Source organism: Myotis lucifugus, unplaced genomic scaffold (genome assembly GCF_000147115.1).
Source record: "Myotis lucifugus unplaced genomic scaffold, Myoluc2.0 scaffold_121, whole genome shotgun sequence".
Classification (NCBI taxonomy): Eukaryota; Metazoa; Chordata; class Mammalia; order Chiroptera; family Vespertilionidae; genus Myotis; species Myotis lucifugus.
This window is the reverse complement of record NW_005871169.1, coordinates 2,562,893-2,577,784: the sequence shown is the minus strand read 5'-3', so window position 1 is coordinate 2,577,784 and position 14,892 is coordinate 2,562,893. Positions and strand designations below refer to the sequence as shown.

At 35.1% G+C, this 14,892-nt stretch overlaps 1 protein-coding gene across 2 annotated transcripts in view; it reads right to left on the bottom strand.

The window, feature by feature from the left end:
• TRDMT1 (tRNA aspartic acid methyltransferase 1) overlaps positions 1-14,892 on the bottom strand; it is a 19,329-nt gene that overhangs the window by 3,418 nt on the left and 1,019 nt on the right. Inside the window, exons 2-8 of one of the 2 annotated variants that reach the window (XM_023758085.1) lie at positions 13,324-13,395; positions 12,649-12,714; positions 11,360-11,429; positions 9,741-9,824; positions 7,770-8,113; positions 5,743-5,800; positions 4,607-4,736 (exon numbers count right to left, since the gene is read on the bottom strand). In XM_023758085.1, coding sequence (XP_023613853.1) covers positions 4,607-4,736; positions 5,743-5,800; positions 7,770-8,113; positions 9,741-9,824; positions 11,360-11,429; positions 12,649-12,714; positions 13,324-13,395 — 824 coding nt within the window. The remainder of the gene's footprint in view (positions 1-4,606; positions 4,737-5,742; positions 5,801-7,769; positions 8,114-9,740; positions 9,825-11,359; positions 11,430-12,648; positions 12,715-13,323; positions 13,396-14,892) is intronic. The other variant, XM_023758086.1, reaches the window with a different exon arrangement.

Below are 14,892 nucleotides of genomic sequence, written 5' to 3'. Positions count from 1 at the left end.
AGTTAGGGGCAACCAGGCAGGCAGGCAGGTGAGCAATTAGGAGCCAGCGTCCAGGATTGTGAGAGGGATGTCCGGGATCAGGCCTAAATCAGCAGTCGGACATCCCCCGAGGTCCCAGATTGGAGAGGGTGCAGGCTGGGCTGAGGGAACCCCCCCAACCCTCGTGCATGAATTTCGTGCACCAGGCCTTTAGTAGTTAATAATACTGTATTCCATATTTGAAAGCTGCTAAGAGGGTAGATCTTAAAAGTCATCATCACACACAAAAAAATTGTAACTATGTATGGTGAAAGATGTTAACTAGACTTATTGTTAACTAATTGTGCTGACCATTTCACAATGTATACAAATATCCAATCACTGTTGTACACCTGAAACTGACATAATATTATATGTCAATTACACCTCAATTTTTTAAAAAGCTAGTACCCATTAGTGGTCACTTACTATTTTCCCTCCCTGCCCCTCAACCAGTAATCTACATTCTGTTTCTGTGGATTTGCCAGTTCTGAACATCTATATAATAAAAGCCTAAGCAACCGTTACAGCGGAACGACCAGAATGACTGGTCGCTATGATGCACACTGACCACCAGTGGGGCAGACGCTCAACGCAGAAGCTGCCCCTGGTGGTCAGTGCGCTCCCAGAGGGGGAGCGCTGATCAGCCAGAAGGTGGGCTCATGGCTGGCGAGCGCAACAGCGGTGGCAGGAGCCTCTCTCACCTCAGCGGCAGCACTAAGGAGCAGCAAGCCAAGCAGTAAGGAGCAGCAAGCAGGCGGGCGGTAAGGAGCGAGGGGTCCCAGACTGCGAGAAGGCACAGGCCGCACGGGCTTCTAGTTTCATATAAAAGGAACCATACAATATGCTGCTTTTGTGTCTGGCTTCTTTCACTGAGCATGTTTTCAAGGTTCATTTATGTTCCAGAATGTAACAATACTTCATTTCCCTTCTATAGCCTACTATATTCTATTGTATGGATATACTACATTTTATTTATCCATTCATTCATTGATAGAAGTTTGGGGGTTTTTTCTACTTTTTAATTATTATGAATAAACCTGTTATGAACATTAAGTATACGTTTTTGCATGGACATTTATTTTTCATTCTCTGGGACACCTGCAGGGATAAATTGTTGGGTCAAACAAAAACTCTACGTGTAACATCTGAGAAACTGTCAGACTGTTTTTCCAAAGCAGCTGTGTCATTTGATATTCCCATCAGCAATATACACGTGATCTGCTTTCTCCACATCTTTTTCAGCACTGTTATTGGCTTTTTTTGTGAAATGGTATCTACTGTAGTTTTGATTTACATTTCCCTCATAACTAATGATGTTGAACATCTTTTCATGTGCTTATTGGCCATTTGTCTATCTTCTTCAGAGAAATGTCTATTCAAATCCTTTGCCCATTTTAAAATTTGATTAATTTTCTTTTTATAGTTGAGTTGTAAGAGTTCTTTATATATATTTTGGATACAAGTTCCTCACAGCTGTTTTTTTTTAGTATTGTGCTTCCACAAATTAACTTTCTCACAGTGAACTTCTATTTGCTACATTCTTTTTTAAAACAAAATGGCCCACAAGATACTAGATTTGCTGGAACAAAGCCTTGTGAGTATCAGCATAAAAGATGATATATGCCTCGGAGTACAGAGCATGTTAGTTACAACGTTAGAAATTCACATTCAGTATCCTTTGGCATGGCAATTATATAAAAGAAAAGCAAGTAGGTAATAAAATGAAGGAAGGCAGGGTGGGGAGTAGAGGTTAGAGATTAACCAGAGAATGTATATGCATATATGCATAGCCCATGGTGAAGGCCTGGGAGGTGCCAGTGTGGAGTGGAGTGGGTCCATGGGAAACAGAAAAAAAAAAAAAGAAAACAAAGGGGACATCTCTAATACTTTCAACAATAAAGATAAATTTTTTTAAAATTATACAAAAAACCAATAGAAAATACTTAAAAAAAAAAAAGAATAGCAACATTTCATACACTTGTGAGAACCAAAAGGTAGAGCTGATTAGGGTAAAGTTGCTTCATCAACACTTGACATTATATTTACTACAATAAAATAACAGTGATTGCCATAGTAAAACTATATTTGCAATTGAGCATAACAACAAAATTGCTATTATAAAGATAGTATGTCTTAGGCAAGCATATTAGTCATCTGAAAAATTAGTAAGTTCAAAGTATCCAGAGGTACAAATATACCTACAAACAGACTTTTAAAATATTGTAAAGATGATCTTTTGCAATATAAATTTGAGAACAAGTCAGATTTGTAAAAATTTTATATGTCTGTATATTTTGTATCTAAATATAGATATTAAAATCTAAGCTAGCTTATGGAAAGATTACATAATTTTTTAAAAGATGTCTCTTAAAAAAACTTAGATACATTAAAAATAATAATAATCCTCATAGACAAAAAAAAGAACAGAATTAATGAGGTCAAGTTAGCAGCTTTCCTTTAGTAAGTATAGATGAGTGTTCCTCTCTTCCAAAGCCTGCTGTCTCACAAATGCATGCCACCAGTCACAAAGGGAACCAGGACAAGTGTATGGAAAAGTCAATGAACATCCGTCATTGCCAGTGGACGGGCAGCTCACACAGTGCCCATTTTGGACTGGAGTCAATGTCAAAAGCGCATGGGAAGGACAGTTCTGTCAGAGTGCTGCTCAGTGAGGGCATCAGGGCAAGTCTGACCATACAAACAGATCACATATTTGAAAAACGGTTAACCAATGGAAAAGGCTTTTTTGTGTGTACTATACATATATTTTCAGAGAGCTATAAAAAACTCTAATTTTATCCATCTAAAATTTTTAAATAATGAGAAAAAATCTTTACAAAGTAAAGGCTATAAAAACAAACAAATGTTTATGATTTATAAAATAAAGGCTGACACTTAAATTTTATATTATGTGTCAGGGTGTAAACATTTTACATATACTTAGTTGTCACAATAACCCATTGAATTTGGTGCTGCAATTATTACCATTTTACAGATGTGTAAACTAAGGCAGAGAGTGGTTAGGTAGACCTAGCATTCAGACTCAGTCAGTCTGACTCTGGAGTACATGCTTAGTTTCAATATTATGAAACTGATGAGTACTATTTGAAAAAGAACTGAAATAAAACTTAGTAATTATTTGTTATTACATAGTAAATCTCTTTTCTCCCTTTAGTACTGTTGAAAATACCTTTGATTGTTCATTGTAAAAAAGAAAAAATAATAACAAGGAGAGCAGACTTGGAATTAAATTCTTGAGTTTAACTCTCAGCTCTTAGTTTGTTTTATGATGTTCTCACTCATTTTGTGACATAAACTAGACAAAAAAGTCTATGTCTTTCTTAAATAACACTCCCCAGGATATTTGTGACTGAATGAGATCACCAAGAAAAAGGGAGACTACAAAACAAACCTGGTTGCTGTGACTATGCTCAGAGAATCAATTACCAAGAGGGCAGACAAATTGTATTAGCAGTTTGTTATCTGCACAAAAGGATGTGCTCTAAAACTTCATCTGTAAATCCATTATTTAGAATTTAAAACATGATCTATTTAGCCCATTATGTGCTTCAAGAACAGTACTGCATTATTCATACAATAGCATTGGATTGAGCAATTTGGCTTTTCTGCCTTCAAACTTCAGAGTTATCAAAAACACATGCCCTCCTGGTGTAGCCCTGGAAGCACGTTAAGGAGGTCTGTCTTTCCCCTTCTCGTGAGCCAGGTACTGGGAGCACAGCCACCCCAGCCTAAGACATGGCATCCACACAGGGGAGAGCACAGGTGCCCAGGAAAAGGGACCAGGAAGAGACAGGGCAGCTCTAAGAAGGAAAGGCAATGTGTCCCCATCTCTTAATAGCAACAGCCCCTGGAATTCCTGGACTGGGAAAAGAGTTAGGACTTTGTCTTCCTCTACAGTTGCATCTGTATTAGTTTTGTTCCTGAGATTCCCTGCGTCAGATCCCCTCATTTTCATAGGTTCTGGCACCTGTGTCCTGAGTCACCCTTTCTTTCCACTAAGACAGCTCCTTCCTAGACTGCTTCTCAGCCTTCTCTTTTCTCCACTTAAACTTTATAGGAAAGGACAAAACGCATGAGTGATAAGAATGCATCTTGGAGGAGAATAAACCCCTCACACAAAAATAATAAGTTCCTCAACCTCCTTTTAATTTCTTCATAAAAAAGACAATTCTAGGCATTTTTTCACACAATCTAATGTTGGGTTATTATTAAAACAGGACCTCTGGGAGAAAGAAAATAAGCTGGAGAAAGATACTATCAACATCCATCCATGAAGGAGGCGGGAAATTGCTGACTTGGCCCCTTGTCCCTGAAAATCACTCAGGACCATAACTGGAGTGAAGGAGGAGGGACACAAGTTTGAAGGGACTGGTCTGAGGCAGGTATAAATGAATGTGAAAGGTGAGGAAAGAAAAATGTCAATAATTGCGCAATCAGGAAAGAAATGAGGTTTCTTACATCCATCTGTCTAAGCAAAGATTTCTTCATAAAATACACATGATTCCCTAATGCATTTTGGGATCTTTAATAAACAAAAGCTGAGGTCTGCGTGTACCCCACATACCAAACTCTGGAGGAAATCCAAGAAGATTTGCGATTTCTTTAGGAGTGAAATATCGAAGTTTAAGCATTAACAATTTTGTTATCTTTTCTTCTTGTGACAAATTGGTAAGAGATTTGTAGATATCCTCAATCTGTAAGAAAAGCCCCAAGGTAACTGATGAAGTAGACGGCAATTAGAGTTGTTAAGATAAGATACCTTTTGTGAGACAGCTTAAAAACGATGGAATGTCTGCTGTAACACATGACAACCCAGGGTAAAATGTCTCTTCAATAAACTACATAATTGGCTCATCGATGGCAATATAAACTTTGAAAATGGACAAAACCTTAATGTTCAACAGATCAGGATACTTGCAATGTATCTGTCATTTCTGATTCCTCAAAAATTAAATAAGAATATAAATAATAAAAGATAATATAACAAAAAGTAGAGGGAAATATAAAAAAAAAACTTGATCAATGAGGTCAATTTTACAATATTTAACAGATACATCATTAAAATGTTTACTGTTTATTACCAATTTCATAACATTTTCTTTAAAATAATAAAATATATTTAATAAATATGATTTCTCAAATACAGACATTCAGTTGCCTCTGATAGGATGTTAAATGGGCAGATCTTATTAATAGTGAGTTTAAATCATTATAAAAGAAGATAATGTGATTTCATTTCAAACTTATCCAAAAGTATAAAACTTGCAAAATATCAAGCTTATATTCAACCATGATACTATAGTTTATAATTGAAATATTCATAAAATGCTGTGCTAAAACATAGACTTCTCTCCTTAAAAGTCATAGTATGTGCTCCAAAAGAAGTCCCCAATTTTAAGATATTTGTACATAATTTTAGAGAAATTAACTGTTGCACACTGCATGTCAACTTACTCTTTATGGAATAAAAAATACAGAAGGCAAGAATAAAAACATAAAATATTCTTTTTATATAAACTTATGCAGCAAGAAAATTTTCTATAGTAAAGAATTACTATATGTGAATATAAATATGAATAATATATATCCATTTCCAATAGAACATGTAAAATTATTTTGACATTCTCAAATTTTAAGTATTAAAAATAATTTTATTTAAAATAATTTTCAAATAATTAAGTTCTAAAGCATGCATAGTACCTGCACATCCTCTGCAGTCTGCAACACAGATCCTGTCCCTTCTATGTACCTCCCATAACTGAAAAATTAACACAAATATTATCTAATGTATTTGTCAATGCAAAATTTCTTAAATATTTCCTGAATAAATTAATCAATCTACATAATTCTATCCTTCTGTAATATTCTGGATATCAACACATAAATAGGCTTAATGATTTAATAATAACTGGGTGAGGGGTATAAGGTCATTTTATTTAAGCTTCTCAGACACTAAATTTGGAAGTTTTTTGAGTTGTGTAAATACTATTTTGAATTATGTATTATCAATTGCCATTTCTTTGTATTGTCATTTTTAAAATGTTCATCACTTGTAAGTATGAACTTGTTCCAATTTTATATCTAAAAACTATTCCATATTTATATCCCTTCTACTTTAAACCAAATGTTAGGCAGATAAAAATAAATTGCTGCTCTTTTTTTATAATGCCAGACCATCATTTCTTCTCATGAACACAAGGTCCCACTCTCCAGTATCATGACAAACATGGGCCCACTCAATATGCATCTACCTCTGACTGTAACACAGTACATTTTTCCTCTTTCCATACAACAATGAGAATACTGCAAGGTATTAGTAATATTTCTTCCCCTAAGATCATTGCCAAGCTGGTTGTCCAACATATTATCATTATTATTTTTCCTAATAGGTCAATTTAAAGTATAAATTAAAGAAAGTCACGGCAGGGAAAAATTGTTATCAAATTGTTTTCTCACATATTATATATGTATATTTGTATTATCCACATTAAAATAGACTTTTACAGTAAGGCTTCTTTTATACCATCTTTATAGCTACAAAATAATGCAAGGCTGTTTTTTATTATAAAATTGATGTCTTGTTTTATTAGAATCCTAAAAAGAAACTATTAGACTTGGAAAAAGACAACAGCTGAGTGAAGTCTTTTAAGGTAATGAAAAGCAATAAACCTGTTCTCCCGGAAGTACAGGGGCAAAGTATGATAAAATCAGAATGAATCTGGTATGATTATATCATGAACATAGTGTCTTGTGCAAGATAGGTAGCTAGTAAGTAAAAAGAGAAGACTATGTATCAAATGAAGTTGAATGGAATTAACAAAGCTGAATCAGGGATCTTTCACATTTTCTGGAAAGACCTAAATTTTCCCTTCTTTCTAGGTTTTAAAATATTTGTGAAAAACATATTAACATTCAAGAAATAACCCAAAGGTAACCAGTAAAAGAAATGATGCTATACCCATACCACGAGAATAGAAAAGTTCTTTATGTACTTATATGCAATAATACCCAATTTATATTGTGCAAAGAAAAGGGCACATACATAAAAATAGATATAATATGTTACCACTTCTTAAAGGAGGGGGCAAAATATAGATGTGTATTTAAATGCACCTTCACACATAATACCTCTGGAAGATGAGACAGTAAATTGAAATCACTGGTTACATGTAGTGAGGAAAACGGAATGGCCAAGACAGAGTAGAAGGGAGTCTTAAAATCTTAGTGCCTTTTGTAATTTGAACTAGGAGAATTTATTCTTATTTAAAAAACGGAATAAAATTTAAAATGTACTCTAACATGAGCCAGATGATTCAATTTTGTATTTTGATACTAAAATTTAATTTCTTCTTATATATTGATCATGAGAGAAGACATAAACTTTTGAGGTCTGATGTGGCATAAAATGAAAGGTGCTAAAAAATTAGTAATTTACCCTGTATAGAAACCATGTTTTACGCTCCCATGGAAGTCACCAAACAAATGGCATCGTCTTTTATGAGCACTTTTATGGGTTGTGTATATAATGTTCTGCCAGAAGGACTTTTCACTCATGTATTCTACTGGAACATGAAAGCAGGCAATTAAGGGTGAAAAAAAAACATTCTAGCAGAAACATTTTATAAAATGCTCCTTGTTTTGAGAAGAACTAAAAGAGACAACAGGTATAAAAAAAAAAAACCTGGTTATTTTGGATATACCATGAATAGTCTCTCTTTAAAACCTACCCTTTTGTAAAGCACATGGATCTTCTGCAAGTGGGCTTAACAATGTCTAACAAAAGAGCATATCGCAGCAACGACTTTGGTGGTAAAAAGTACTGATTCATGTCAATATCATCTTCAAGAAAATCTTTTAGCATTTGTACAGAGAGGTCACTGTCCTGTTGATGTTTCCGCTCAATTTCTTCTGCAGTTTCAAGCTTAAAAAGAATGGCTTCTTTTCCTGAACACTGTCTGCTGCTATCAAAGCAAATATTTGGTTCAATTTTCTTTCCTTCAATTTTATTGACTGCATCTATTGCATGTTGTTGAGGATGTTCAGATTCCATTTTGGGAAACTCCATCAGTACCTGGCATTAAACAAAAATATACATATTGTCCAAAGCTTTATTAAAAATAAATTAATAATGTCCAGTCAACATTATGCAAAAATTATTTTAGCCTTTATAAAGTTGTCATTTGAAAGATAAAAAGTGTGGTTTATTTGTGCTTATACGAGTTATTACAAGTTATTCTTCATATAGCTATAGTATCATCTGACTGCAGATTATTTATTTCATGGAGTTGCTGCTTTGTGTATTTATTAATAAAAATATTCAACAAAGTAACAGGAAATATGTTGACTAAATGTAGAGCATCATATCTGTGAGAAAAGTTTAGAAGCAACATTAACATTTCTAGAAAATGCACTTCGGATTCAAGTTTGCCATCCCCTTCATCAAAGAAGAAAAACTGGAACATACCCAAGATCTAAAGGAAAACTAGTAATTAAAAAAAGAAAAGCACTTTTCACTCTGAAAGGTTATTTCTACTCCTGAGTCCCATAGGAAAAACTTGTTCCTGCAAAACATGTAACCATGTATAATGTCCTATTTTGTGTAAAAAAAAAAAAAAAAGTTCCAGGAATTTTTAATGAAGTCTTTGTTAAAATGCTTGTATATTCTTTTTGGAATTGCCCACTATGGGAAGGGAGATGTATTGGTACTGTATTGCAGGGGATTAAAATGACACTATTGACCCCCTGTAGGACATGACTTTTAGGTTCTCTCCTGTGATAGTTACGGAGAGCTTCACTGAACCACTGAAACTCAGACCAATTGCTGAGAGAAGGATGTTTAACTACTTGCACAATTAGATAGACTATATATAGCAACTGAGCATCTTATTGTAGTTTGTACTACTCATTACTACATTTAATCAATTAAAGCTAAAGAGCATTGACTTCACCGAAAACGGAACCAAAGGATTTTGTTGAGAGAAAAAGAGGGTAACTGCACTAATGGTAATTTTTTAAACTTTTAACTCATTTTTTTCTAATGATCAAAGAAAATTTTTGTTTTGTTTAAGCCACAGCGGTTCTCAACCTGTGAGTTGCGAACAATGAAAATACATCCTGCATATCAGATATTTACATTATGATTCATAACAGTAGCAAAATTACAGTTATGAAGTAGCAACAAAAATAATTTTATGGTTGGGGGTCACCACAACATGAGGAACTGTATTAAAGGGTCGCAGCATTAGGAAGGTTGAGAACCACTGGTTTAAGGCAATAAATATGGCACCAGGAGAAAAAAAGGCCTAGATGTGGTCGGCAAACTCATTAGTCAACAGAGCCAAATATCAACAGTACAATGACTGAAATTTCTTTTGAGAGCCAAATTTTTTAAACTTAAACTATATAGGTAGGTACATTGTTATTAACTTAATTAGGGTACTCCTAAGGCTTAGGAAGAGCCACACTCAAGGGGCCAAAGAGCCGCATGTGGCTCACGAGCCGCAGTTTGCCGACCACAGGCTAGGCCCAGGGGATAGACCTATGCATGGTCTATATTACAGACTCAGTAAGATACATAGAAACCTCTACAACGTAATTCTTGAAATAAATGAGCAGATTCAATATATTTACTACATATATATATATATATATATATATATATATATATATATAGATGATAACAACAATCATAACAATACCTGACCAGGGGCTTGAAAAGGTAATGGCTCTGACTGAAGCTTTGCAATAAGGAAATACCGTAGTCTTGAATTTGGAATGCCAAGCTGGAAATAAAAGAGATCTGTGTCAACTGTTAGCATCTAGTAAAGAGCCTCATACAGGTATACATTTAGCCTGTGCCATAAAAAATTCTGTTACTGAGTTGTGGAAGACTACTTTGCACAAACCCTTAAACCCTTTAAACTGTTGCTTTGTACCTTTATTTTGAATTAAATAAAGATTGAATCTGATAAATCATATGGCTATGAGTCACTTTAATTTTATATTTTCCAGGTAAGAAGTTATATAGACATTTTTACATTCATTATTGATAATATAGTAACTATAAAATATAGTTATTCTTGGGTATTTATTACCTCATTTTATTAAAAAAAAGGATTCACTACATTTTAAAGTTAAAAGGCAATAAATATTAAAATTAGAGATCAGATACATTGCCAATTTTCACAGTGGGACATCTAATTTTTTTATTGGTGTTAATTTCTTTTTAGGTTTAAAGTGTAATATTAGCTTATACAGTCCATGAAGAACAGTTCCACGTGCAAAGTAAGTGTTCATTCAATAAAGATTTATTGAATAAATGAACAGACTGAAAGGAGTAAGATGGATAGAGGTTACAATCCCCTTACTATCTACAGCATCTATTCTTTCCCCCTTGCTATTTGGGTTGACTATAACGTAGTTGACTATAAACCCTGGTCCAAAGAGAAGTCATTGTGAATGGTAAGAATTGTTTAAAGTACTTGCTTTGTAATCTGAGGATACACTTAAGTTCAATAAGAACAACAAGAAAATGAAAACAAAAACATGGACATCTAATTTTTGAAATGGGTTTTCTTTTCATTTCAGGGCAAAGAACTGTAAAACAGAAAAAGATGATAATAGGCTAACAAACAAAAAGACAAAATAAAAATAGACAATGATAATTGTAATATCAAAGATGTATCAAATTCTTATAAGTTCCTTACCCATGAAATAGAAGCAATGTTTGCCTATTAACGAAATGTCCCAATAAAAGGAATTAAAATATTATGATATGTTCATTTTTTTTCTATTTTGGATTATTCTGAAACATTACTAAACTATAGCACACCCATTTTGGAAATACCATATGGCACATAATTTCAAAACACACTTATTTTTTCTGTATAGAAAGAAAAATATATTCTCTATGAGCCTCAAATTATATATTTTTCATAAAATAAGTACAATTGAATCTATAAGCCTGCACTATATTCTTTAGAAAATAAAACCATGTCTGAAGTAATTTTAAGATTTACCTATAATATTATCCAAATAGATCTATTCAGTGGTCAGCAAACTGCGGCTCGCGAGCCACATGCGGCTCTTTGGCCCCTAGAGTGTGGCTCTTCCACAAAATACCAACTTCTGTGCATGGGCCACGAAGTTTCAATCCCACTGTACGTGCTCGCCCGCACATGGTATTTTGTGGAAGAGCCACACTCAAGGGTCCAAAGAGCCGCATGTGGCTCGCGAGCTGCAGTTTGCCAACCACTGTTCTTACTGATTCAAATTCCCTTTGAGAAAATGTATAAGAGTTTATAATTGCGGTACCTACAGAGGTTGGAGATAATAGAAATTCTTGGTACTGAAAGCCGCAATTTTCTATTGTTTTTATTAACAGGTCTCTGAAAAGACAAAAATAAAGGAAAATAGAAAAGAAACGCTTTCACCTTAAAATTGGGAATTAGGTTCTTATATAAAATATTATACATAAAATTTCATTTTAACTGAAAACTGTTCCTCCACTCAAGTTGTTAGAAGGAGAATGACCCAAGGTCTTCATTAAGTGCAGTACTTGAGAAATTACATTTCTCAAAAGAAGACAATGATAATTTCTACTTTAAATAAATACAGCTCTCAGATAATTTATCCAAACTGGTGAGAGATAGAATTGCCAATCTACTGATGCTAAATTTGCTATGGGAAATGGAACTATCTAGTAAGTCAGATGGGAGAACACTGCTAAAGACAGCAGCTACATAAAAAGTGTGCATGCTTTCTCTCCAGCTGGGCTACCATCTGAAAGGGCCCCAACATATGGCTTTTTCTGTCTTACTGTATGACTGAAAAAGCCTGTCCACCGGACCAATTCTTTTTTTTTTTAATTAAATTTATTGCGGTGACATGAGTTAATAAAATTATATAGGTTTCAAGTATACAATTCTATGATACGTGATCCGTATGTTGCATTGTGTGCCCATCACCTAAAGTCAAGTCTCCTTCTGTCACCATATATTTGGCCCCTTTACCCTTTATTACTCCCCCACACCTCCCTTCCCTCTGGTAACCACCAACCATACTGTTGTCCGTGTCTGTGAGTTCTTATTTGCCTGTTTTTCTTATTTGTTCATTGTTGCTTTCAGTTTTATATCCCCCATATGAGTGAAATCATATGGTTCTTAACTTTTTATGTCTGACTTACTTTACTTAACGTGATATTCTAAAGATTCTTCAACAGATGATTGGATAAAGAAGATATGGTACACATACATAATGTAACACTACTCAACCATAAGAAAAGATAAAATACTGCCATTTATGACAACATAAATGGATCTTAAGGGCCAATTCTTACTGAAAACATTTCTACTTCTAAAGAACTAAGCACCAATATAAGCAGCTAAAACTGAGAAATATCATTCTTATTAAAATAATTGCTCATTCTAGAAAATTTCAAACATCAGAATGGGAGAGAATCAATTTAACTTAACTTTGTGATGCTTTTCAAAATCAATATTAATGAATAAAATATATAACATATAAAATGTCAGAATGTACATGTTTATTTTTAAGATCTTTATTTCACAACAGCTAAGATGAACACAAGACAAATACATGCTTTACCTTGCAGAAGATACTTCAAAACCTTTAACATTTTCTAAAAGAATATACTTCGGTAATGTTTGTAACCTAAAAACAATACAAAAACAAAACCAATAGAATTCCAAAAATCTCATTGTTAAGAAGAACAAAATGAAGAAATTCCTTATTTGTGGGAAGTATGAGGTAAGCAATTTTCTAAACTCTCATTTTTTATAAAAGAATTTTATAAGGGATGAAGATAACTCATATTTTATTCATTTTCCCCATAATCATGGCATACCTGATAAAGTTAACATTTGAAATGTTAATTTCCATTGAGTTTATCTCGAAACATGGGTTCACACAGAGCCTCTGATGCAACTCAAAGGCTGCCATTTACCAGGGCTAGCACAGGCTTCCAGGCCATGGACAACAGCATTCGCTAACAGACGCTTCATCTGCATTAATACTATGAGCAGAGGCAACAGAATTTAGCTATTAGGCTGTAATTCCCTGTCACTCACTGTAGTGGCAACTGTGGAATCAGCAAACATTTGCAGTTCTCTTATTATTCATGGCAGAAGAAGATAAATGACATGCACAGTATCTGCAGGCAGCATGTATAAACTGCTCATCTCTATAAAATGTCCATCACATTCTGCCAGATCCACGGTTTTAAATTTAAGGTAAGCTTGTACAGGAATCTAAGGTTTTTACCTGGGGAGAATATCTAGAATATATAAGAAGCTATTCGTCCTTGGATCAGTCACATCACCTTGCAGACCAATTCTAAAGGGATTGAGAAAGCACAAGTAAGTTTATCAAAAATCTTATATAAAGATATCAAATCTCTTTTAAAAAGTCACAACCGCCCTAACAAGTTTGGCTCAGTGGATAGAGCACTGTCCTGCGGACTGAAGGGTCCCAGGTTCGATTCTGGTCAAGGACATGTACCTTGGTTGCGGGCACATCCCCAGTAGGGGGTGTGCAGGAGGCAGCTGGTCGATATTTCTCTCTCATCGATGTTTCTAATTCTCTATCCCTCTCCCCTCCTCTCTGTAAAAAATCAATAAAATATACTTTAAAAATAAAAAATAAAAAGTCACAACCAAGTGAATTAAAATTAATTGGTCTTCACAATAAATATGATCATCTTTGTTGCACAGAGAAAATGTACTTATTCATTTATTTTTTTAAAAAAGCCTTGCCTATCTAATAAACAAACTTAAAATTTATTTTTACAAAACAAAATGCCAAACAATTTACATGAGACAAAGAAGAAAAAACAGTCAATGAAGAATAAAATCAATCACTCTCCTAATATAGCTTGGATTGGGAAAGATACACACACACAATTGCTGATGGCACCATTTGCTCTGTCCAGGTGAGACAACAAAAGTTCTAATGAATGAGCTGGTTGGGTAGGAAGGCAACAAAGAGCTGATGGCATTGATGACTTATCACCATCTAAGCAGATCAGAGTAGTAGGTACGACTAAGACAATCTTGTCCAATGTAAAAAGGAAAAACTTAAGCTGAAGGCTTGATTCTACAAGCAGGAGTTGTAACTTGGTTGCACTAATAAGATCAAAACAGATCACGTAAACAGGCAGTAATTGGACTAGCGGTTATTTCTTACAAATAAGATTTAATATAATTATCTGACCATTATGCTATACACCTGAAATATACCTGAAACTAATCTACACTAATAAAAGAGAAACATGCAAATTGGTGTCACTCTGCTACACCCACAATCCACGCCCACTAGCCAATCAGGAACGAGTATGCAAATTAACCCAACTAAGATGGCGGCGGCCATGGAGCTAGAGTGAGCAGGAGGCTTGGGTTGCCCCTCGCGATGGAGGAAGCCAAGCTTCCCACCAGCCCTGGCCAGCCCTGGCCTCTGCTCAAGGCTACAAAGTTTCAATTATAGAAGATAAATAAATCCCAGATACCTTCTTCCCTCCATTCAAGGAGGCGCTGAAAAAAAAAAAAGAAAAAAAGGAGGGGCTGGGAGCTTGGGTCACCAGAGGCCATGGCCATCCTGCAAACAGCCCTCAGCCCCTCACCCAGACTGGCCAGGCACCCCAGTGGGACCCCCCACCCTGAAGGGGGTGTGGCCAGCCTGAAAACAGCCATCAGCCCCTCACCCAGGCTGGCCAGGCACTCCAGCAGGGACCCCCAACCCTGAAGGGGGTGTGGCCAGCGTGCAAACAACCATCAGCCCCTCACCCAAGCTGGCCAGGCACCCAGCAGGGACCCTCACCCCATAGGGGTGTGGCTG